General features: G+C 39.0%; 1 protein-coding gene across 2 annotated transcripts in view; it reads right to left on the bottom strand.

Annotated features, from left to right (window-relative positions):
• Nucleotides 1-5680: 5680 nt before the first annotated feature.
• Nucleotides 5681-23863, bottom strand: part of LOC589900 (regulator of G-protein signaling 20) — a 31983-nt gene continuing 13800 nt past the window's right edge. For both annotated transcript variants that reach the window (XM_011680719.2, XM_789530.5), the window contains exons 2-6: nt 18973-19129; nt 18485-18568; nt 15566-15627; nt 13981-14147; nt 5681-12794 (exon numbers count right to left, since the gene is read on the bottom strand). In XM_011680719.2, coding sequence (XP_011679021.1) covers nt 12612-12794; nt 13981-14147; nt 15566-15627; nt 18485-18568; nt 18973-19100 — 624 coding nt within the window. In that variant the 5' untranslated portion in view covers nt 19101-19129 and the 3' untranslated portion in view covers nt 5681-12611. The remainder of the gene's footprint in view (nt 12795-13980; nt 14148-15565; nt 15628-18484; nt 18569-18972; nt 19130-23863) is intronic.

The following is a 23863-nucleotide window of genomic DNA, read 5'->3' as shown; positions in this document are numbered from 1 at the left end:
TCTCGAGCCACGGATTCAAAGTTAAACGTTACTAACAGCCCCTGCTTTTTGAAAAAAATTGAAAAGGGCACAATATTTTGGATGTCTTTCAAATAGAAGCTTTATACTAAACAGTCAAATTTTAAATTAACGGTAGGGCCGCTTCACAACTCTTATGTTGCCCTTCATTTGGATTCAGCTCATACCAACTCGCTTAATTGTGCTTATATTTGAACTCATGTTGGTAGTGATAATGGACAGCGGCGGTGATCCTGGGCCCGATAGAGGGACACGTCCCCCCGGAAATTTAGATATATAGCTAGAAAGAAATATACATGTAGCGGAAAGAACGTACATATTGGACTAAGGGATTTTCTAGAATGCATAATTTCAGCATTCTACATTGCAAAATCTCGCTTGGTCGCTACGCCCCGAACCTCGCCCGATAACACAAAACTAAGATATGACGCTCCCGGTCGCGATTATTTCATGGTTGGTTGGTGGTATAAAATATAGATCTTTTTTTCCCCTTTCATTTCTACTGACCTAATCGTATGCTATCACAATCATGATTGTTTTCATTTTCCCTTTAAAGCATGCGTAGCTAGGGGCGGTAGGGGCAGTAAGAGGACATAGGACGAAAAAAGGAGCAGACAAAGAAACATTTTTGACAAGTCTAAAACAGTACAACAAATCACCTTCTTTCTCTAATAATTTAATGAAACGTTAAGCTTCTGCGCTTTGCGCTGGAGGGAGAAACTGAATTCAGAGAAGGATTAAGAGTCGGGAATGGAGCAACGAATCATCCTCTTTCTCTAATAATTCAATGAAACGTCAAAGCTTCCGCGCTTCGCGCGGAGGGGGGAAACTGAATTCAGACAATGATAAACAACCGAGAACGGTACGACGAATCGTCTTCTTTCTCTAATAATTTAATGAAACGTCAAAGCTTCCGCGCTTCGCGCGGCAGGGGGGGGGGGGGGGGGAGAGGAAATCAATTCAGACAAGGATTAAGAGTCGAGAACGGTACTCTTTCTCTAATGATTTAATGAAACGTCAAAGCTTCCGCGCTTCGCGCGGGAGGGGGTATGGAAACTGAATTCAGACAATGATTAAGAATCGAGAACGGTACAACGAATCGTCTTCTTTCTCTAATAATTTAATGAAACGTTAAGCTTCTGCGCTTTGCGCTGGAGGGGGTAATCTGAATTCAGAGAAGGATTGAGGGTCGAGAATGGAACAACGATTATTATCTTCTTTCTCTAATAATTTCATTATACTATGAAAGGTCAAAGCTTCCGCGCTTTGCGCGGGAGGGGAAAACTGAATTCAGACAAGGAATAAGAGTCGAGAATGGTACAACAAATCATCTTCTTTCTCTAATAATTCAATGAAACGTTAAAGCTTCCGCGCTTTGCGCGGAGGGGGGAAACTGAATTCAGACAATGATTATAAGAACCGAGAACGGAACAACGAATCGTCTTCTTTCTCTAATAATTCAATGAAACGTTAAAGCTTCCGCGCTTTGCGCGGAGGGGGGAAACTGAATTCAGACAATGATTAAGAACCGAGAACGGAACAACGAATCGTCTTCTTTCTCTAATAATTTAATGAAACGTCAAAGCTTCCGCGCTTCGCGCGAAAGAGGGGGGGGGGGGGCGGAATCAATTCATGCAGACAAGGATTAAGAGTCGAGAAAGGTACTCTTTCTCTAATAATTTAATGAAACGTCAAAGCTTCCGCGCTTCGCGCGAAAGAGGGGGGGGGGGGGGGCGGAATCAATTCATGCAGACAAGGATTAAGAGTCGAGAAAGGTACTCTTTCTCTAATGATTTAATGAAACGTCAAAGCTTCCGCGCTTCGCGCGGGAGGGGGTATGGAAACTGAATTCAGACAATGATTAAGAATCGAGAACAGTACAACGAATCGTCTTCTTTCTCTAATAATTTAATGAAACGTTAAGCTTCTGCGCTTTGCGCTGGAGGGGGGAATCTGAATTCAGAAAAGGATTGAGGGTCGAGAATGGAACAACGAATTATCTTATTTCTCTAATAATTTCATGAAACATTGAAGCTTCGGCGCTTCGCGCGTAATGGGGAGGGGGGAGGGGAACAGCGAGCTGCCCGAATATGAATTTGTTATATCTTTTCTCGTATATTTTGGTGATAAATAACACTTTCACAAAATACATATTATTCTCAAATTTTTGCTCGCTCGCTTCGCTCACTTGCCGAATTGTTAAACCAGAAAATTACTTTTTCGGGCAAGAGGCTTCAGCCCCCCCCCCCCTCCCCGATGAAAATGTCAAAAAAATTACCGGTATGGTGCTTCTAATATGACCTTGTCAGTATTGGTATGTTGAGTTGAAAATGTATGTTGCAATTTTCAAATTTCCGGCCCCCCCCCCCTATTGGAAAATCCTGGATCCGCGCCTGAAGAGCATATGTTTTTTTTGTAGTCACTAATGGGCCACGAACAGTAAACTAGTAGAAAATTCCTTTCCAGAAGCTTCTGCGACAAGCACTATCCTCCACTCGGGCTGTGCATGCACAGATTTGCGAACGAACGTTCGATACGTACATCTTGTAACACTGCACGTGTACCGTTATAATAAGGGGCGCAGCTAGTGGGGAAACTGAATTCAGACAAGAATTAAAAGTATGTACAACGAACCGTCTCCTCTATCTAATAATTTAATTAAACGGCAAACAGCAAATGGAGGGAGGCAAATGAATTCAGACTAGGATTAGAAGTAGAGAACGGTACAACGAATCGTCTTCTCATTATTAAATGCCAATGAAACGGCAAAGCTGTCGCGCTTCGCGCGGGATGAGGGGGGCAACTGAATTCAGACGATCCAACGAGTCGGCTTTTTTCTCTAATTATTAATTTTAATGAAACGTCAAAGGGATGGGCGGAAATGAATTCAGACACGGATTAAGAGTAATAAGTTAAAGAAACGTCAAAGCTTCCGCGCTTTACGCGGGAGGGGGGAGGGGGGGGGGGAGGGAGGCTGAATTCAGACAAGGACACGATACAACGAATCGTCTTCTTTCTCTAATATTGAATGAAACGTGAAAATTTCCGCGCGGGATGGGCGTAAATTAATTCAGACACGGATTAAGAGTAATAATTTATTGAAACGTCAAAGCTTCCGCGCTTCGAGCGGGAGGGGGAAACTGAATTCAGACAAGGACACGATACAACGAATCGTCTTCTTTCTCTAATAATTTAATAAAACGTGAAAGCTTTCGCGCGGGATGGGCGTAAATTAATTCAGACACGGATTAATTAAGAGTAATAATTTATTGAAACGTCAAAGCTTCCGCGCTTCGCGCGGGAGGGGGGGGGGGGGGGTGAAGAACTGAAATTCAGACAAGGATTTAAAGTCGAGAACGGTACAATGAATCGTCTTTTTTCTCTAATTATTAAATGAAACGTCATAGCTTCTGTGCTTCGCGCGGGAGGGGCGAAACAAGAATTAAGAGTCTAGAACGTTACAACGAATCGTCTTCTTTCTCTAATAATTGAATGAAACGTCAAAGCTTCTGCGCTTCGCGCGGGAGGGGGGAAACAGAAAAATAACTTAGTTCCTGGCGCAGTTTTATAGGGTTAAATTTGTAGACATCTGGACATTGGCATAAATATATTTGACGGAAATAAATTGGTGGCTAGTTTTGTTGGTAATCGGTGGCTTCTACACCCCCCTCCCCCACTGAAAAAGGTCTGGCGACGCCCCTGATAACAAGTACCGGTGGACAATAATGCGCCAAATGTGGTTCTCAAATTGCAAAAGATCCCTACTCTTGGAGGGGGTAGGAGAAAGCAATTTCACGTCATCTTACTCCAGGAAGTGTCTGAAAATGCGTCTAATGTTGTTCTAAAATTGCAAATGCTGCCCACTCTGGGACCCCCCCCCCCCCCCCGCTTGGTCGCTTCGCTCCCTCGCCGCTGAAGCCTCGCTCTGTCGCTTCATCGTTTTACATATATTTCACCCCATGCCATGTTGTGCCCCCCCCCCCGGTAAGAAATTTCTGGATCCGCCACTGATGCATATACCCCTTGAACTTCGGGGGCTCCCGCCAGCTAGGGCTTTGCCCCTAGACCCCACTTTGAAAAAAAACGTTCAGCGGGGCCTGCATGTAAGAGTGGGGTGATGCGGATTTTTTTTGTCAGCCCCCCCCCCCCAAATGTTTTTGCCCATTACGCCACTGCTGACACGAATGAATGATAACGTGCAGTGTACAGCGATTGTCTTTGTTCCATACGCAATTGACCCACTTGATCTTTTGAAATATAAATAGAATTCCAAATATTAACAGAGGTTCTTGTCAATCGTAAAATTATTACCAGCAGCGAAAGGTCGAGCTGAAATATTAAATTTACATGCGACTACTACGGGAGAGTACAAATTAAACAGGTGTTGCTACCGATGTCTGATTCTATTTTTATAGACTTATTGATAGATATGAAACAATTTCCCCTTTTGGAAGTATTTCCAGCATATTATTAGTGTGTGTGTCTGACGCGGTTACTGGCCGAATACAGCAAGGTCTGTTTATATCATGCTAAAGTCAATTTTGTTTTAAATGATGAGGAAAAAACATACTAACAGCCCCCCCCCCTCCCCCACAAACAAAGGGGGTAGATGGGAGGAGGGATCTAGGGCCGATGACCTTTCATTATTAATATCATTATTATCATTAGGCCTATTTTTATCATCATTAATTTCACCCGAACAATCCTAAACATCACTCAGAGTGGGGGGGGGGGGGGGGGGGGCACAAAGGCACTTCTCTGTTAGATTAAAAAAAAAAAAAAAAAAACACCTACAAAAAGAAACCACACAACAAAACTATATAATTTTTTTAGACATTGTGATTAACATATTATCAGGGATGATTCCAATATTTTTTCCCACTCTGCATACTGCTCAAGCGTCATGCTTTGCAGTTGGGTGTAATGGTATTCATTTGCGAGCGAGCAAATTTAAGATTTGCGAGGTTATTAACAAAAGAAAAAAGGGACAGGTGTCAGAATAAAAGAGACACCCGACAGAGGTGAAAGGGGGTATGTACCAGAGATGAAAAGGGGGCGCCTCTCAGATTAGTAGAATTGCGATTATCAGAAGAGAAGGAGCACTTTACGTACCTGAAAAGGGCACTTAGGCTACGAAAATTAAAAAGCAACCCTTATTACAAATGAAAGGGGAACTTATCGAAGGAAAAGGGCATCTATAAAATTTTAATCAGGGCATTTATGTGAACGGGAAGGGCTCGCAATAAAAGGGATAAGGCGCACTAATTAGAAGGAAGAGGGCACTTATGAGAAAAGACAAGGGGACACGTGTCAAAATAACAGGGGCACTCTTCAGAGATGAAAAGGGGCACTTATTAGAATTGGAACGAGTACATATTAGTATGAAAAAAGGTGCACTCTTCAAAGAAAAAGGGGTACCTCTCAGATATGAAAAGGGGCAAGAATCATATGTTGTAAGGGGCACTTATATAAATGTAGAACGGGCACCTATCAGAAAGAAAAAACGGAATTTACTCTGTAAAAGCGATAAAGGGGACACTTTTTGAAGACTTGAACAAGTTCTGGGGTTCTGTTCCCCCCCCCCCCATCCCCATGGAGCCTCTGCTCTGATATCACTCTCACCTCATCATACGCACCACGAAAAAACATAAACAAAAAGACATTTTTTGAAACGTTTCACGTCACAATCTGTGTCGTGCAGTTTTTAATCAATTCTGGACTCCTGTTTAAACTTTTTTTCTTTACCAACAGACATCACAGCTACAAAGACGGCATTATAAGCTACACGAGCGCTGACTGTACTTTTCCAGCTTAAAAAGTATAAGAAAAGAAAAAAAAATCACAAATAATAACTATTTCGTTCACACAGCACTGATTCCCACGTCTTGCTGAGAAAGGGACTAACATGGACCGAATTTTTTTTTTACCCTGGGGAGAAAATAGAAACAATTATTCGGAATAAACTTCGTCCGTAAAATCTTTGGCCATTACTTTTATTATGTATCATTAATTTCTGTGATTCCCATTGTAATTCTGGAATTCTCTGAGGAGTACATGCATAGGACTTCTCATCAAATGAATCGCTTGTTTATAAACAAACTATATCTTAGCTTTCTTATATCATTGACTCATATCAAAGTACAGGCAAGGTTGGGTATAAAGGCGCTCCCGCATTCAAGGCCCGCATTCAAGGCCCGCATTCAAGGAATTGTATTCTTTCTGTCTGGTTACCAATTTAATTCACGTGGGTAGAGAGTAGCAAAATGTAGGTTAACGTCTTGCTATACATAACGTTAGTGCCGTGGCAGGGATTTGAACCCCGTATCTGTCACTACTTTGCGGTCAATAGTCCGGAATCTGCTCCACGAGACCACGAAACGTCTATTGAAAATCTATAGATAATAGGCCTGTTTATAAATACCGAATTGTCCCCTTACATACACACAATATCTGTGCTAAAACAAAACCATTTAGCTGTCCGGGGGGGGGGGGGGAATCAACTCAAGGGCGATTTTTAATACCCTATTGTACATCCCATAGCAATCGTGTTGGGATTATGCACAATGCACCATTGTAATGTTCGCACGTGTCCATGCATGACGGACACGGCTATTGGCATTGCACAAGTTTTGTTTCTTGAAAGTCTTTGCGATCGCATTATCAATAATAATAAAAAAAAAACCCATCTACGACTGTCAGCAAGACGTGGTGAACCAGAAATATTAAGATTTTGACAAAATTTACTAAAATATGACCTATCTACTGTCATCACTGGTCAGCCAGAAAAAAATTAAAATTAAAACAAAAATTGAAATCTCAAAAATACAACTCGATGGACACATAAAGCCACACTTTGAAACATCCAAATAGAAAATTTGTCTCATTGGTAGAAAATCTACGTACAATCAGTTAACTAAAAACAACTTTTTCCTTTTCATGTTTAGCATCTATTGCACAAGCAAATCATAAACAAGAACGAGATGGCGATGGCAATGGCATCTAAAATTTGATTACACAAATTAAACACATGGTGTTCTCTAAAAAAGGGACTACACACGAATACTTTGAGAAGAATAAAATACAACCCTTGCGTTCTTTTAAAATCCATACACATGTTTAACATTGTGGGGCCATATTCTGAAAAATATTTATTTTTTTCATGGTAGGGATAATGAAAACGATGTTAATTGTCATAACAAACTGATTTTGCGCGGAACTATACCAGTTACCATCGTTGCTTGCGAAGATGTCTCTTTTAGCTTTTCGTGAACTCAACCAGTTTTGCGCAGACATTTACCAATGACTTGTCCTAATTTTAATCTGGTATGACAATTAACATCATTGTGCAAACAAAGATAGCATAGTTTTCAGGATATTACGTACCCCCATGTTTATCAATATACACAGCATAGCAATGAGTTAACAAACAATATTACTTTCCATAAGCCTTTGATGTTATATTATCTGGTTTAAGAAGGAGGGCGTTAGACTAAATATTATTTCAAGGTAATATTCAACATTAATATGACATGGTCGTGACAGTAATTGAATTGTTTATAAATTTAGCTTAGACTGTAAAAAGTAGCATATCTGATTTGATCCCAATAAAAGGAAAAGACCAACGTTTAGGGAAAGATTGGTTCAGTTTCGATAATAATATTAAAGGGCAATCCAACCTTTGTACATGTAATACGTTACTCTGAATGAAAGTAGAAAAATTAGAGATTAAACAGAATGGAGAAAGTTTGAAATAAATCAGTAAGATTTCAAAAGTCTGCTTTACCAAAGTTGGATTCCCCTTTAAGTAATTGTATTCGGACCAGGTTTGAACAGGAACCTTTATTTTCTGGTCGGAATATCCCCTAACCATATATATCACCACAGCTTGGTTTGCCAATTACATTCGGACTTTCCCGATACCTGCAGGAAAGGAAAGGACTTGTAAGTTGGTGATTACTTTCAATGTACTATCAGGCAGTGATGGTCGGAAGGCCCTCCATCCGAACGCAAATGTTACTAATAAACAAATTATAGATGAGAATTTTGCAATAATTCAGCCTTTCTTCGTCAATTTGTTTACAATTTCTATACATGACATGTTAGTGTGTTCTACCCTGTATCTCCTCACGTGTGTTAAGCACTAGTCATTCTTAATAACAAATAGAAATATGATTCCCTTCCATTCTTGTTTTGAAATCCGTATAGGAGTCCTTGAAACACTTCAATATCCGTAACAGATATAAAAGTAACACATTTGAATTAAATCCACGACTCGGCTTTTCGAGAACGTTTCTCAACGATGGACAATAATCATATTCGACAGTCTACGTTAAATGTTTCAACAAGAATTGTCACAATTCTGACTTGCTGACATTAAATTCAACGATATAGCGAACCATGGTTTGCCATAATCTAGGTTCACAGTAATTATCACAGTGCCACAAGAACCCTTAGGTCCATTACACGTTGTTATCGACTGGGACATTTTGATATAGATCGACAGCCCACGAGACCAACAGTAAACGAGACCGACCAGTCCCTCTCATGCACAAACCCTCATAATAACCTCAGAAGGATTGCAAGGGTAACACTGTCGGCCTTCTTGGTCACTGGTCTCGTCGGTTGTATAGTCGGTATTAACAATTAGCTGTCTGCGAGTATTTGGTCTCAAGGACCTTTGGTTGTATTGTAAGAAGTTCAAGTTGCAGGTAACTTTAGTCTTTTGACATTTCGGTCTCGCGAACCTGGCAGAGGTTCTATGCCGGGCACAGGTCTTCTGCCTTCAGAACATTCGCTCAAATGGAATATACCCCTTAACCACAACCACATCCGAGGTTATTACATCTTGATATATAGTAAAAATTGGCTTCAGGCACCTACAATTACAGAAATATCTTATTTCTTACCTTCTTCATGATCACAAGTAGATATTCCCCTCATCATATCGCATACGGATGATAACTCTATACTGTGGTTACCTCCCCCTGATTAAGGTGAAATATGGCAGGTTAGATGTATAAGGCGTAGCAAAAGCAAATGTACTCACAGAAAGAAGCCAAAAATGAAATGAATGAATGAATGAATAAGCATGACTGCGGTACACAAATGTATTTTCGCAAGCTCTATAAAAGCAACACTGGGACTAACTACTTAAAGAAGCTTTCACGTTAAAAAAAACGACATCATGACGAGTAGTTTGTTCAAAACTGGCTGCAAGGTTCTTCCATCTACTTACACACCAAGAATCACAACCAACAACAAAACTGGAATATTCAAAAAATGTGATAATGTGAACACATTATCGGCTTGCGACCCCTTCACACGTTCTACCGCTCGAAACATTGGCAGAAAATGTTTATTGGTAAATTTGGTCCCTTTCTGTAGAGGCAGCTAGAATAACGCAAGCCTTACTGTCTGATGTTTGTGTCTTATTAAACACTTACGTATAATTCTATCAAATACTATATACACGTGTTTAGTTCATCTCTAAAATTTCGTCAATATAGTAGACTCGTCGTTAGCCGTTTGAACCTCGTTTGTTCGTCTTGTCTGTGTAGAGAACTATCTACTTAAAAACCCAAGAAACACGTAACTGCAAGACAAGCACTGGAGAGGAGTCTAAGTCCTGGCAAACAGCAACGCTTTGTCAAACAATGGAAACAGAAGCTCCAAAATCTCTTGAAAACATGCATAACTAACCTTGATAATCTCAACAGCAAAACCATTAGTTATCATTAGGTTCAAGAAGATGGGTCATTAATTGCAACATAACACTTCATTAAAATTTCCAGTGGAAACAAGTTCTCGTTAACATCAAAAAGGCATGTCCATCAGTTTCATTGGATCTTAATAACTGCCCTATTCCTCTATGACATTTTTATCTCCTTGTCTAAATTGGCTTATAAAATATTCAAAAATACGTTTCAGAGTGTCAGAGTTCACTCTGGCAAGGATTGTAAATACAACATCAATCACTGTTTACAATGCTTGACACGGGAAGATAAGAATATGTCAATTTACCACCACCAAGTGACGCAATCGGGCCGGCCTTGGGTTCGAGACGGAGAACTAGGCAAACTGTCCTGAGTACAAGCTCACCGACACCCTACTTAAACGCGTGATAAATTTAATAGACGCGATTCCAATGGGTTGTCGACGAACTTGTATTTACGACGGTTTCGTGAAACGCTACCCTGAACAAAAATTACTGTTGTTGAGCCAGATTTGTGTCTCAGGAAAGAGAAATGGGTTGTTGAAGTTGAAACGCCTAGATCAAAAACCCATTCAGACTGTTCACAATCCAAAATTTGGTTGTCTGACAGAAAAGAGAGAAAGAGAGAAACTGAGGGAAAAAGAGAGAGGGGTACAAACAAAATATTTATTTCTTGCCCATAATGATTGTATCTTGTTAGAAATTATTCTCTTCATTATTGATAATGAACTTGCCACAATGTTTGTCCGAGGCTTCAAAACTGCTCTGAATTCGGATTCAAGACTTTCAAACAGACCTATAAGTATATCATTTACAATGGGTTTGAAATGACAGATTGTAGCGTATCTTTAAAAAGATAATACCCAATTTGTGAAGATTCTCTTGACACACTATTTACCCCTGAGCTTCACCCAAGGATCTTTCATTTAAACTGTTGAAAGAGTCTTAGAGTTTGTTACCCTAACATTCGTTTTCACTTCATTATTAGTAACCTGCTTAGTTACAGTACCAAGTCCTATCACCACAACGTATCTAGAGATCCACCTAGATGTCTGATTCCTTGCTGTTTCAACATCAGTCCAGTTAAACTGTAGAGTCTGTATGTCTACCATGGATCGGTTCAATCCTGGTAGTTCCTGAGTCCTTCTGCAATACACGTATAGCACCCTCCTTTGTCTCAACCCTGCATGTGCGCTGTACATAGCACACAGCCTTTCAGAATGCTTCCACTTCGACAGTTCTAGATCTATCTGGAAGCCGTGAACATCGGGCCACCCTCTTCTATCACTTTTAGTTAAAACAATCAATCAAATAAACGGTCATTTTCATTTCCAACTCTAGATGACCGAATAACAAATCAATAAAAAATCTGACATATCGGCTGTGAAGCATCGTTGGTATTGTCGTTTGCCATCTTCCTCTCCAAATAGTTTCTAAACGAGGCTCGGTCGTCATGTCATTGGTGCGAACGGGTAGATTTCGCTGAAATGTTTGTGGAAGGTATTGGTGGTCCTCAAAGGCAACTAAAGCGAAGTATCCACGAGGTTTGAGTCAGAAAAAAGTCGAGGAAAAACTGTCACAAAAAAGAATGGAAATAACAATTGCATTCTAGAAGAAAGCCAGAATGTACATGTGATATTACTTGTAAATTTCCCTGGAAGAAATAAGCTTTTGATACGCTGTTCTTTCGACAGTTGTATTATCAGTTTCTTGTTTATGAGTTGTTAATGTTCTCAAGGTCCATCATGCCTGTCTTTTGTTTGGTTACAAACGAGATATCAACAAAAGGACACTTGAAAACCCGGATGCACAAAACGGATGGAATAGAATCGATATGATCGATATATATCCTTAGGACAGAGGAATTACAAGAAACAATCTGTCGATTCCATCATCATACACACCGCCATTCATCCGGAGAAGCCTCCATAGGTAAACCACGCGTCAATGGACAACAAAATAGTTCAGTAATAACACTATTTCTTTTCGCGAGCTCAAGTTGTTGGTTATAAAAAAGCGTATACGATTTTTCCTGATGAATGCATGACAAAATTCACAGTTTCATGTTCTCAGTTTGTTTTTCAATTCTCTACGGTGTTTGTGCTTCGTGCGTCAAAAACAGATTTCTTTTAAACACACACAATAATTGGTTGAAAAATGTCTTCACACTATATAGACGCTGTTGAAGAACATGATACACACATTTGCTGTTCTTGTGACGAGCACTTGGTACCACGGAACCTGACATGGTCAAATCACGTGACACAGACAGCTGAAGGACGCGACACGTTGAACACTACCACATCATTGTTTTGTGCAGATGAACGTGCGAAACAATCACTCTTCATGTGAAACGAAAGGAGCATTCTCTAAACCTTATCCATGCTCTGATGTTAACTCCGATATTCCCTCGCTATCCAGAGACAGTAACATTAAATTTAAAAAACACGAAAGTTCATCTTGTGTCCACTACAAATTGAGTGACGTTCGCGCCATTTCTGATGGCCAGATTCTCTAAGTGGGAAAGTTCTAAATGACCCGGCTCATCAAGCGTCAGCTCTGACCGGTTCCTGCTGGAGATGCGTGCCATTCTGTCTACAGATAATGTCACACCTCACATTTCACACGAATAAGAAATAAAAGACCACTTCGTTTAAAAAAGAAACATAACTCTACACAAAAATACAGTATATCGCAACGACGGCATGATACGAAATAAGTCTTGTACGATGAAGATGTTTTCTCGAGAGTATGTTGAATTATACAACGAACAGAAGAAATAAACCTAATTAATAAAACAAGTCATCAATGGTGTATGCCACATCCACCATGTGAGACGAGACGTGTGGGGTCGTTGCCATAACGACGCGCTAGTCTCTAGTCAAGGCTCCCTCCGACTCACCGTCTCCATGAGGTTGCGAAACATTTTGGAATTTAAAAATCGCGGGAAGGAGTCCCGTAGCATGAGAATGTAGATCTGTTTTTGGGCCTCGTCGAACGCGTGTATGGTAGGGTCTACCATGTTATTATTCACTATCTCGCGTGTGCTCGAGTCGAGACTAACCTGTTAAATGAGAGAGAGAAAGAGAGAGAGAAAAAGAATTAGGATTAACAGATTACACATTTATTGATTAATGATTGATATTTCCGATGTTTCCTGACGATATTCGTCCAGTATTTCGTCCAACAGAACAAAGCTCCGCGCTATTGATGTATACAGTTTGTTATTAATTCAGAGTTCCTGCAAAAGTTCTACAGAATTGATGTCGGCTGCTAAAGGGACATAGTATATTTAAAGGTCGGTCCCCAGACGTTAATAATCATACCTGATTGATACAAGGTTAGTAAGATCGATTCCAAGCAAACACGCTCTTCGCGGCTCAGACCGCCAACCACAGCGTTTTGTGCTAAAAAATAGGGGATTCATTTCGGTTGCAAATCTTCCTTTAATATCATGTTCAAGGCAATGTTAGTAGTTCTGGATTGATCAATGCATATTGGACAGGAGGGGCGTAGGTTGATTGTGTGCAGATAATTTACAAATATGAGCACATAGGTCTGGCATCGTTTCCTCATAATAAATGGCCACACCAGATACGAAAACTCTGCATTTGACGCCTTCAGTTGTCTTCATGAATTGACCATCACAGTCTCTCCAGACTAAACCTTTTCAGTCAGACAACTCAAACGCAATGCAAACGGTGTAGACATTACTCAAATAGCCCGTTGCACACGAGGCGTTAAAGACTTGCGTGGTCTTTGATGTGCCACGTGCAAGTTACTTTATGCAAACCGTGAGTGCTTACTGAACAGCGCAAACATTGTTTCGAGTCACCACCCAATCTATCCATTTCGCATTGGTTATTTATTCATTGTTTTGGTTTGCTGGACCAAAAACCAAAACTCTCTACATCTACTGAACGTGTTGGGTCTTGCACCATATAAGCATTACTTCATTAGCATGCCCCTCCCCCACCCGTTTCAAAATAGGCCTATACGTTTTAGGTGAACTCATTCGGTTATCAAACACAGTTCTTCAATATTTCTATTTATTCTTTTATACAAACTTATTGCATTGTTTTCTTGGTCAGTTGTTGATTTTACATTTACGTTGTAAATGCTGATATTACAACGGAAATGAATCAAGTCACATCACCAGTTGCCTTCATAGGCTCAATTAGCCCAGGGAGAAATGCAATCGTAACAACGCCTCGCGTGCAAAAGGGTTTACATATCCCAATATTATATACCTCCTTTGGTGAAAGAATGGATATATAATCCTCGTAGATGAGTCTTGCCTTCTCCTCTACAGATGCCGAATTGGTTTCCTTGTGAAGCTCCTCGCAGGCAAGCCAGAAGAGCAAGTTCTCCTCGCTGTATTCCGAGCGGAGAAACTCTCGGAATTTCCTTCTACCCTCTGTGAAAATAACAACAAAATATCGAAGATAAAAATGGTTTAGTGAGAAGGCATAGAAGTACTCTTTGCTGGGGAAAAACATTTTAGTTTTTATTTACAGTAAGGCTGCTTTTGCACGAGGTTTAAAACCTACATCCTGAAGTCATAATAACTTTATTATCAAATTAAAGGTATTACAAAGTTTTGGGAAAATTTAAAAATTGGGTGGATAGTGATTCTTTACAATTTGATATATTTGGATGCCCCTGTAGATGTATTATAAGCACTAGAAAATTTAGCCCCTAAAGCACTTCTGCTTTCGAGAAAAATTGAATATAAAAAATTACCGGTGCTCCCGGTAAATATTTAGATAATTTAGATAAATTTCAAATAGCGCCTACGGCCATTCAATGGTAGCTGCGACCATGAAAATCTCAAAATATGTAGTTGTGATATATAATTTCCAAACGAGAATAGCTAATTGGTCGATTTTAGTCAAGAAATATCGTTTCATAGCTTAATTGATATCTTGACCCTGAGAGGGAGCTATACAGCAAAGAGTTTATTAATTAAAATTTCATAACTTTAGACTCGATCTCAACCGCGACAACGATCACTGAATATTTTAGGATCGCATATGCTTCCAATATGTTCATTTGAACCAAATTCATGACCCCATACCAAAACTTTGTATTACCTTTAAGAAAACATGAATGCATGCACGTTTAGAAGGAAAATTAGAATATAATCATGTACTCTGTCATTAAAGAAAATCCCTACGTTATTTGATTTGATTCGTTTTATTGATTTACTGATTTCCTTATTATCTTTTCAAGCATAGGCCTATATATTCATATGCATCAATGTGACATTTTGTATTTGATTCATTTGCATTTGATTCATATTCCAATACAGTACATGATATTGTATAGAAATTAGAAAAGGTATAAAATTAATATGAAAATCATGATATAGGAGAGCTATAGTTTACAGCGTAAGCATGAAGCTTGATGTGCTTGCAACCCCAGTCAAACTTAAAACATATATTATATGTAAAAGGGAGAGAGTGCCCTGTTATCAAAAATTGTTGTTATGAACGATTTTTTTAAAAAAAGGAGAAGACCGCTGGTTTTCTAACTACAAGAGTTTGAGTTGGCTATAATGGAGATATTTTAGTTGACATGATATGCTTCCAACACCTTCGATATTCATAAATCCTAAGTTTTTAGATGGACAAAGGGATTTTCAATTATCGTATGCACCGTATAACGAAAATGTAGAGTAGATCATAGTGAGTGATATATTCAGTAAAAAGAAAAAGAAAAGAAACAAAGAAAGTGGATTAACTATACATATTTTCTTCAGTATTATTTCTTAAATTTGTATCCAATTTCATTACAACATTATTGACACAAGGCAATCTAATGACGATCACTTACTTCCGCTACTCATGAGGGTATCAAACGACTGATGCCACAGCCGGATCTCGTCCAGAGTCGGCCTTCAATTATAAAAAAAGCATGTTAAAAAACAGAGTTAAGTCATAATGTAATCCTTAAAAGCGTGAATAAACAATCGCCATTTAGACAGTACGCTTGGAAATGACCATTTAATTACCGTTATATGCATGTATTTGTTTCGTTTGCGCTCGGCTGTGTATACCTAAACATCGAAATGTGAAACCATGCGTCGGCCTTCAAATAAAATGAACATCAAACAACAGGCTTCAAAATTATTTACAGTTAATATATTAAGTTGGCAATACCGATGATCAATTTGTAAGAAGTTGGCTGGAAGCATTGGTGTTTGTAACTCAAAAATAATATAAGAACGCACGTGTTGGCATTCATTATAACAGATATCACACGAAAGCAGACTTTTAAAGTAATTTTATTTACAAAATTGATATTGATACTATGATTTTTTTTCTCTCTCTCTCTATGCCCCCTCTCTCTCTCTCTCTCTCCCCCCCCCCCCTCTCTCTCTATCTCTCACTCCCCCCCTTTTTTTTTGGGGGGGGGGGGCGGAAGAAAATGCTTTTCGCTTCAATCTTTGAGACATCAACAATTTTGAACGCATGTGCCGGCCTTAAAACAAAATGCATGTTACACAAATAATATTTTAAAGGCATATACAATCGTCGTGAACACTACAATAATGATATTTTTCAAACAGTCAAATAACGACATTAAAGGTAATACAAAGTTTTGGGACATTTTGAAAAATTGGGTGGATATGGATTCTTTACATTTTTGATATATTTGGATGCCCCTGTGGATGTAGTATCAGCACTAGAAAAATTAGCCCCTAAAACACTTCTGCTTTCGAGAAAAATTGAAAATAAAAATTTACCGGTGCTCCCGGTAAATTTTGATAAATTTCAAATAGCGCCTACGGCCGTACAATGGTAGCTGCGACCATGAAAATCTCAGAATGTGTAGTTGTGATATATAAAATTCCAAACGGGAATAGCTAATCGGTCGATTTTATTCAAGAAACATTGTTTTATAGCTTAATTAATATCTTTACCTTGAGAGGGAACTATACAACATGAAGAGTTTATTATTTACAATTTCATAACTTTAGACTCGATTTCAACCGCAACAACGATCACTGCATATTGTAGGGTCGCAAATGCTTCCAATATGTTCATTTGAACCAAATTCATGGCCCCATACCAAAACTTTGTATTACCTTTAATGGCATCGCCATTTGGTTGGTTTCAATCATTCATTATCAGCTCCAACTGCAATCAAAAACCACTCATTACGCAATGAGACAAACAAAAGGGACAAATGAATTTAATTTTTTTTTAAATGTTACTCAGCCAGTGAGCTATCAATAATGCGGTGGTCACATCCCGCCGTACTTGCAAGTGCGTGCTGTCTACGTGAAAACGTGGGCAAAATTTGGGTATTCGTACGTGATGAGTACCGCCTCCGTACGGATTTGGGAGCACGTAGACACACCGTAGCACTTTTAGTGCACGAGGAACTTTCGCTGCGTTCGTGCTGCGTTCGGGCTACCGATTCACCCCAGTGCGTGTGACGTGCGTGCCCGGTACTGACAACGAGCGCACAACGCACCGACTCCGTGCGTCTTTTAAAGGCGCAAGTGATAAGTGCGTGGTCCGTGCTTACTCGCCACTTCCCCAGTTCAGCTATCCAACGAGCACGCAGAACTCACATGGACCGTACCGAGTAAGCACTTACAACGCACGTTGTTCGCACTGATTTATGCAGTATATAGTCTCTTCGGTGAAATGGGCGGCATCTTGAGGCAGCAACAGCAGGGACTTCTGGAGAACATCGGAATGTCGTCCTACATAATTATACACCGAGTTCATCGCACGTGCACGCACTTACAAAATGCAAGTGAGTAAGGACACCATACGTGAGCAGCACTTGTAAGTACGGCCACCGTGCGATAACGTGGCAACCGCACGGAGACCGTACGTTGTAAGCACGTACAACGCACTTACCACGTGCGCAACGTACGATGCACGCAACCGTTCACGGCCAGGCGTGGCGTGCGGGCCACGTACTTACACAGTGCGTGTGACGCGCGTTGCCGGTACTTCCTCCCTGCCTTTGCCACTCCCTCCCTACGTTTTCAAAAAAACGTGGCGGCCGTGGCCTCCCCAAAAACCGTACGGACGGTGGGATGTGACCAACGCTTAATTGATATCGAAGAAAATCTACCTCTGTGAATTACCGCATTGAAAAATGACAATATATCTGCAGATTAAAGAACTGAACCTCAGCTCACATTACATCTCCTTCGAAACTCTTTTAGCTAGATGTAAATCCTGATAATTTGTTGTAATGACTACTAAAACTGTAAACACAAACGAATCATTACAAAGGATGGAGAACAAAATTGATAAATGATAATAGAATTACTTAAACATGTTATCAATTAAAGAAAAGCTTCATCTGTACTTGATTGGGTAATCCCTTTGACAGCTTACTCAGGAAGTTATACTGTGAGAATAATTGGAAAGAAATGGACCATTTTCATAATGTAACCAAATTTAAATGCATACGTTTATGTCAAAATCCTCAATACAAATATTTCATAAACCTGTAATGAATAATTGTACATGTATTTCAATAGTCAGAATGCACAGTTCATATATTACGTGTCCTTATGTTGGACGAGCCATATTGGTTTTCCTACCTAGCAACCATTAATGTATGCAGTTCGCATTCTGACTATTGAAATACAATTATTCGTAACAGATGATTAAGATAATTCGTATAGAGGCACTTCACAAGGACGTTGTATGGGATTTGATTACATTAGGAAAATGGTCTATTGACTATCAGCAGATTGATAAAAGAAAAGAAAATACTCACATCTCGTTTGAATCCCCGTTGACTATGTCGAGAGGTGTGTCCTTTTTCCCGTTAGAATCACTAGAATTATTCCGCATCGTTAGGCTGCATGAAGAAAAAATATGTATTTATTTCATTTATTCGTTTATTACAATTTCAAATGGTGGCATCAAACTTGTCAAAATGTTTCCTTTCGTTTCATATTTGGTCTGACAAAAGCTCTATTCGGGCTGTGAGCTTGATACAATCATAAGATATAATACAGTCGAACCTGCCTGATGAGTGGCCACCTCTCTATAAAGGTCACCTGTCTGTAGTGGCCATGTATTTTGTCTCCCTCAAGAAAGAAACATGTGTTGTAAAACCTTTCTTGAAAGGCCACCTGTTTACAGTCTCTGTTTATTCCATTGGGTGACCTTAACAGACAGGTTTGACGGTACTAACATTTGTAATGTGGTTTGTGACATACATACGGAACAAAAGCTTGGAGTTATCCTTTGCCGACTTACCACGAACAACTACAGCAGCAGCACCAGCAGAAGCAGCAAGCCTTTGATCCTTTGCTTCGGTCATTCTGCGACTGAGACCCTGGCGATGGTTGAGGGCTTCTCTCCCGCCCTCTCTCCCGTTCTCTCATCTCCACGACCAGCAACTTATACCTGCGAGCTACCGCAACAAATGAGATGAAATGAGAAAGAAGTAGTATTTTTTAAAATAAAGTTGTAAAGATGACGTTCAGTACTTGTCATGCGATTTCATTATGAGAGAAACTGTGAGGTAGCAACTGGGAAAATTTTATTATCACTATGTGCATAAAAGAAGTGATGTGTACTCTAAAATTCTATGACTTTCGTGAGCATTATAAATAAAAATATAATCAGGAGCATAATACCAAACATGATAAACTAAATTACATATTCCTGATCACCCTCCGACGGATAGAATCACTGCTTGTTTCGGTCGTTTATGAACCCCTTAAACAAAGTTTGAAAACTCAAGTTTGATTGATTATATTATCTCTCTCGTTATGGAATTATCATTGCTATGTGTTGTATCATTAGAAAGTGTAATTAGTTCACTTTAAATTGATAACCCTATTTCAAATGATTTTTTAGTCATGAAATGTGTATTACATCAAAATAACACGCAATGTCAAAAGTGAAAAGTTGCAAAATTGCACTGCTCTTGTTAGACTGCTTTCTTCTTTCTTTAATTTGAAGAGTGTATGACTGCTGTGCAGTGCACTGCATACTGCTTAGCAACACCAGTGCTTTGATTGATTCGATTTTTGTTGTTGTTTTTGTTGATTTATTTATTTCTGTTTGATTTTTTTATTGTTGCAGTTTTACACTATATATCAACTTATCAAGTCATTGCAAATTGTATTCATGACAAAAGAGAATATGTCGAATATAGTAAGGTTGGCTGTAAGTCTGTAACTAATCTAAAACATCAAACATGAGGGTTGACAAAGTAAGCAAAGCGTGATAGCGTGTATTTTGCCCCCCCCCCCCACTCAGTGTTATTTAGGGTACGCATATGCTCGTTCCCTCTTTTTGAAAGCACCCCCTATCTGAGGACTGCCAACATTTCCGAACCCCCCTTTCGCGGGCTTTTTGCGGGCTTTTCCTGCCTTGGAGACCCCCCTTAATACGGAAAATGCTCAATGTACCCCCCCCCCTAAATTCGGAACAATTTCTCAGGAGTCCCAAGAATTGAGAGAAAAAAAGAAAAACACTCTGGGTGAAAAGTCAAATACACCCCCTTTTTTTTTTACAATTCTCGGGCCGGACTTTGTCGCACGAAAAGTACCCCTTTACCGCACATTTTGTTAACACGCATGCGGTCATTCCGACCCCGGAGTAGGGGGGCCGGGGTATTTTGCCACTTTTCACTTCTGACCCTGCCCTTTATTCTGATGTACAGCTCAGTCCATGGCTACAAAATCATAACAATTATGTTAAATTTTGCAAATAAATAAGCATACTTTCTAACTAATGATAATAATAATAATAGTTCGATTGTTTTAGAGCGCATTTCAGGACCGCAGGCCCTCTCAAAGCGCTTTACAGATAGAGCGATAAAATTATCCCATGGCACGAGAGATATTATAACCTACCAAACTCGAGTTTCCATCTTTTTGAGGGGTTTAAATGGTAAGACAATGATGCTACATAATTAAATATGTAATATAACCATTTTATTTTAATTTAAACAAAGAAGGAATGCAAACCCCCTTTGAGGTTAAGGTTAGGTAAATCGGCAGCTTTTAGTTTATAGAATATAAAGACTTAGAGGAATGAAAGACTTTTCTTTTTTACCATGCGGTAGGAGACGGCTTATGTATGTATTCCAACCAACAGCTGATAAAGAAGAGAGGGAGAGAGAGAGAGAGAGAGGGGGGGGGGCGGCGGATAGAGAGCAATGATGGAAAATCACAGTTATAACATTTGTGGTTTCGACTTCATATCACATGACACCAAGAATTGTATTGGATCATAAAAAAACAGAGCTTTCATATCAAGTCCACTTTTTAAACATTAGAACATCCTCAATATTTGATGCATTGGTGGCAGAAGTTAATCATGTTACAGATCCAATAAGGAGAAAATTACACAAGATAGACTTTTAGTGCTAATCATGTGATTTTTTTTGTTGATTTAAACAAACAAAAAATTTAAATTTTTAATTTTTTACATACACTGTATATCATGAATCGAGAAAGAATAACATTTCTTAATATTTTATTTAAACTAATTAGAAGATTGCTCATCTATGGCAGATATAATTTGTAACTTGTAGTAATTTTGGAATAACATAATATCATATTGTGAGAAGCCTTTCCCATTACATGTATAACCATGGACCCTACTATAACCAATATAGGTTTCATCCGTGAAGAGAAGAATCGCAAGAATTAAAATCAAATTTTGTTTTTTACAATGAATTTAGATATCTTACAGGCCGATATTAAGCGATGGCCTGTATACCACATTTTGTTTTCATATAGGTTCTGTACTAGCTCGATGTATACATATTACTAAGACTGTAATATCCCGAAAGAAAAATAATAAAGTATCATAATTTTAATGACAAAAATTAAAATGTCTTAGATATTCCTTCTATATTTCATGTATGAAAGTGAAAAAGACTGCCATTTCACAAAGAAGAAAAAATAAATGGTGTCAAAATATATGGGATTTTAATGATGGCGAATGTAATGAGAAATAAAGTTGCACTTTCGCAAATTATATAACAAAAGAAACAACCTTAGGTGGTTGGAATACAAGAGGAAAGACATGAAAGTGGGGCAAGATAACGGTGGGTTCACATCAGGCATGGCGGCATCGTCTCAAGTTACACCACCCGATGTGTACTTAAGGTAAGGTTCACGTTGCGATGATTTTCAACGCACACATCTCTACAGCAATGGGTGCACTTCCGAGGAATCCCCCCCCCCCCCAATCTCTCTCTCTCTCTCTCTCTCTCTCTCTCGTTCTCTTTCTCACATCATTCTGCAATGTACTAGACGCAATCGTGTGTGGCGGCTAAATGCCATAGTGAAGACGCGTGTGTATACATGCAATAATGCAGCATTTACGGTGCAGGGGTACGTGCGTGTGCTACGTGCGAGTGTGTGTGTGAGGGTTGTGTGTGTGTATGAAATGCATAGAGGCGCCACGAACTATAAAGCAGCTGATTGCGAACGCCGACTCCATACACTATAATGCCAAACATCAATGTAAATCTCACATTGTTTAGACCTCCAAATTTTTTGAAGATCGTTTGAAGATATCACATCAGACAATGATATAAATGTAATCAACAAGTTACTAATATTAAAACAATGTTATAACTAAACATTTATCAATACAAATTAAACAAAAATCTGCACTTAAAACTGATGAGCATTTGCATTTTTTCTTTCAGAACAGGAAAAATGGAGGGCCTTATATTTCAATGTATTCATGTGAAAACCCTGTCACCCGCCATTCTGTTTAACAGGGTGTTAAATAATCAACAGTATGAATAGAAATCTCTGATTCGTAATTATTCAAACGTCAAGCATAAAGGATTTAAAGGGACTGAGTTCTGATAACCGTCGAGGATCATTTGTGAGCTTTATTTCTCAGCTTTATCAATTTTTAAATGTATTTCTGAAAAACTACATTATTCTTGCTTTATATATATCTCTCTCTCAAGACTCTCATACACCTTGGTGGGGAATCTCGTAGATTCAAACTTTCGCCATTCTGTTTCTCTTATATATTTCTGCTTCCATACAAATCAATTTATTACAAGGGTTGAGTAGCCCTTATGGTGTATTGAACGGACACAGCTGACTAGCAATTGCTACTTGTTGTCTAGCTTTAAGTGATGTATTGTAATGCCGTAATACAATGTAACCTTAACCATTTTAGACTTGTGATAATAACTAAATAAATCAATCTTATACAGAACTACTTGGACACGGGCCTCCAGTGTGGAGAGTTCCATTTTATTTCTCTAAATGGCTTAATGCAATTAAATTCCTATCTCATAATTTCTGGGGCCGGGAACTGTTTACCTTAACCTCTTGTAATGAGCTCCTTTCCAAGCCGTGGCTTAATTAAGCAAATGATTACGTAACACGGATGATGTTACCAAAAGGCGCCACATGACTTAAATACCCTTGATTCTAAAGATACATGCGGCGTATTTCTCACTTTAGGCAAATAAATAGGAGCGATGAATCACTGATACTGTCTTGCAGAAAACAATAAATTACCTTACTGCAAAAGTGCAAATATTATAGGAAATGAACAAGAATGTTACTTGACATCGTATCACAAGACTGTCAAGTGTCACAATCGTATACCGCTATAAAAATAGAGTCAATCGTCCCTGACAATTCCGTCAATTTGTCGATCATTTCGACCTTATTTAAAGGTAAAGACCAGTTCTGGTCATGCGATTGCATTGTGAAAGAAACATTGTGGAATCGATCAGAAAAAGTTGATCATCTAGCATATAAATATTGGTGTGTACTGCTGCTGCAAGGTTCTGTAATCATCAAAATGATAAGAAATTTGGCCCAAGTCTTGGTAAGTCACAGGCACTGTACAGAGAAAGATGTATATGGGACTATTTGACACGTGCACGATATCTATCTAGCAAAATTTGTATCATCACGCATTAGTCACAACAATACTTTCACATGATTGGTAATAAGAGTTTCCATTTCATTTTTTGAGAGGGGGCGTTTCCAAAAACTGGTCTTTACCTGTAAGTCTACAATGAGAACCAAAAAGAGAGGCTATATTTCCCAAGCAAAACAAAATTTATAATAAAACACGTGACATGAATATACGAAAGTTGTGATTATCTAAAAAAGTTTATTTTATTCCGCAAAAACTGGTT

This window comes from Strongylocentrotus purpuratus, unplaced genomic scaffold, assembly GCF_000002235.5.
Source record: "Strongylocentrotus purpuratus isolate Spur 01 unplaced genomic scaffold, Spur_5.0 spur5_scaffold_13, whole genome shotgun sequence".
NCBI classification, from domain to species: Eukaryota; Metazoa; Echinodermata; class Echinoidea; order Camarodonta; family Strongylocentrotidae; genus Strongylocentrotus; species Strongylocentrotus purpuratus.
This window is presented reverse-complemented; position numbering and strand designations above follow the sequence as displayed.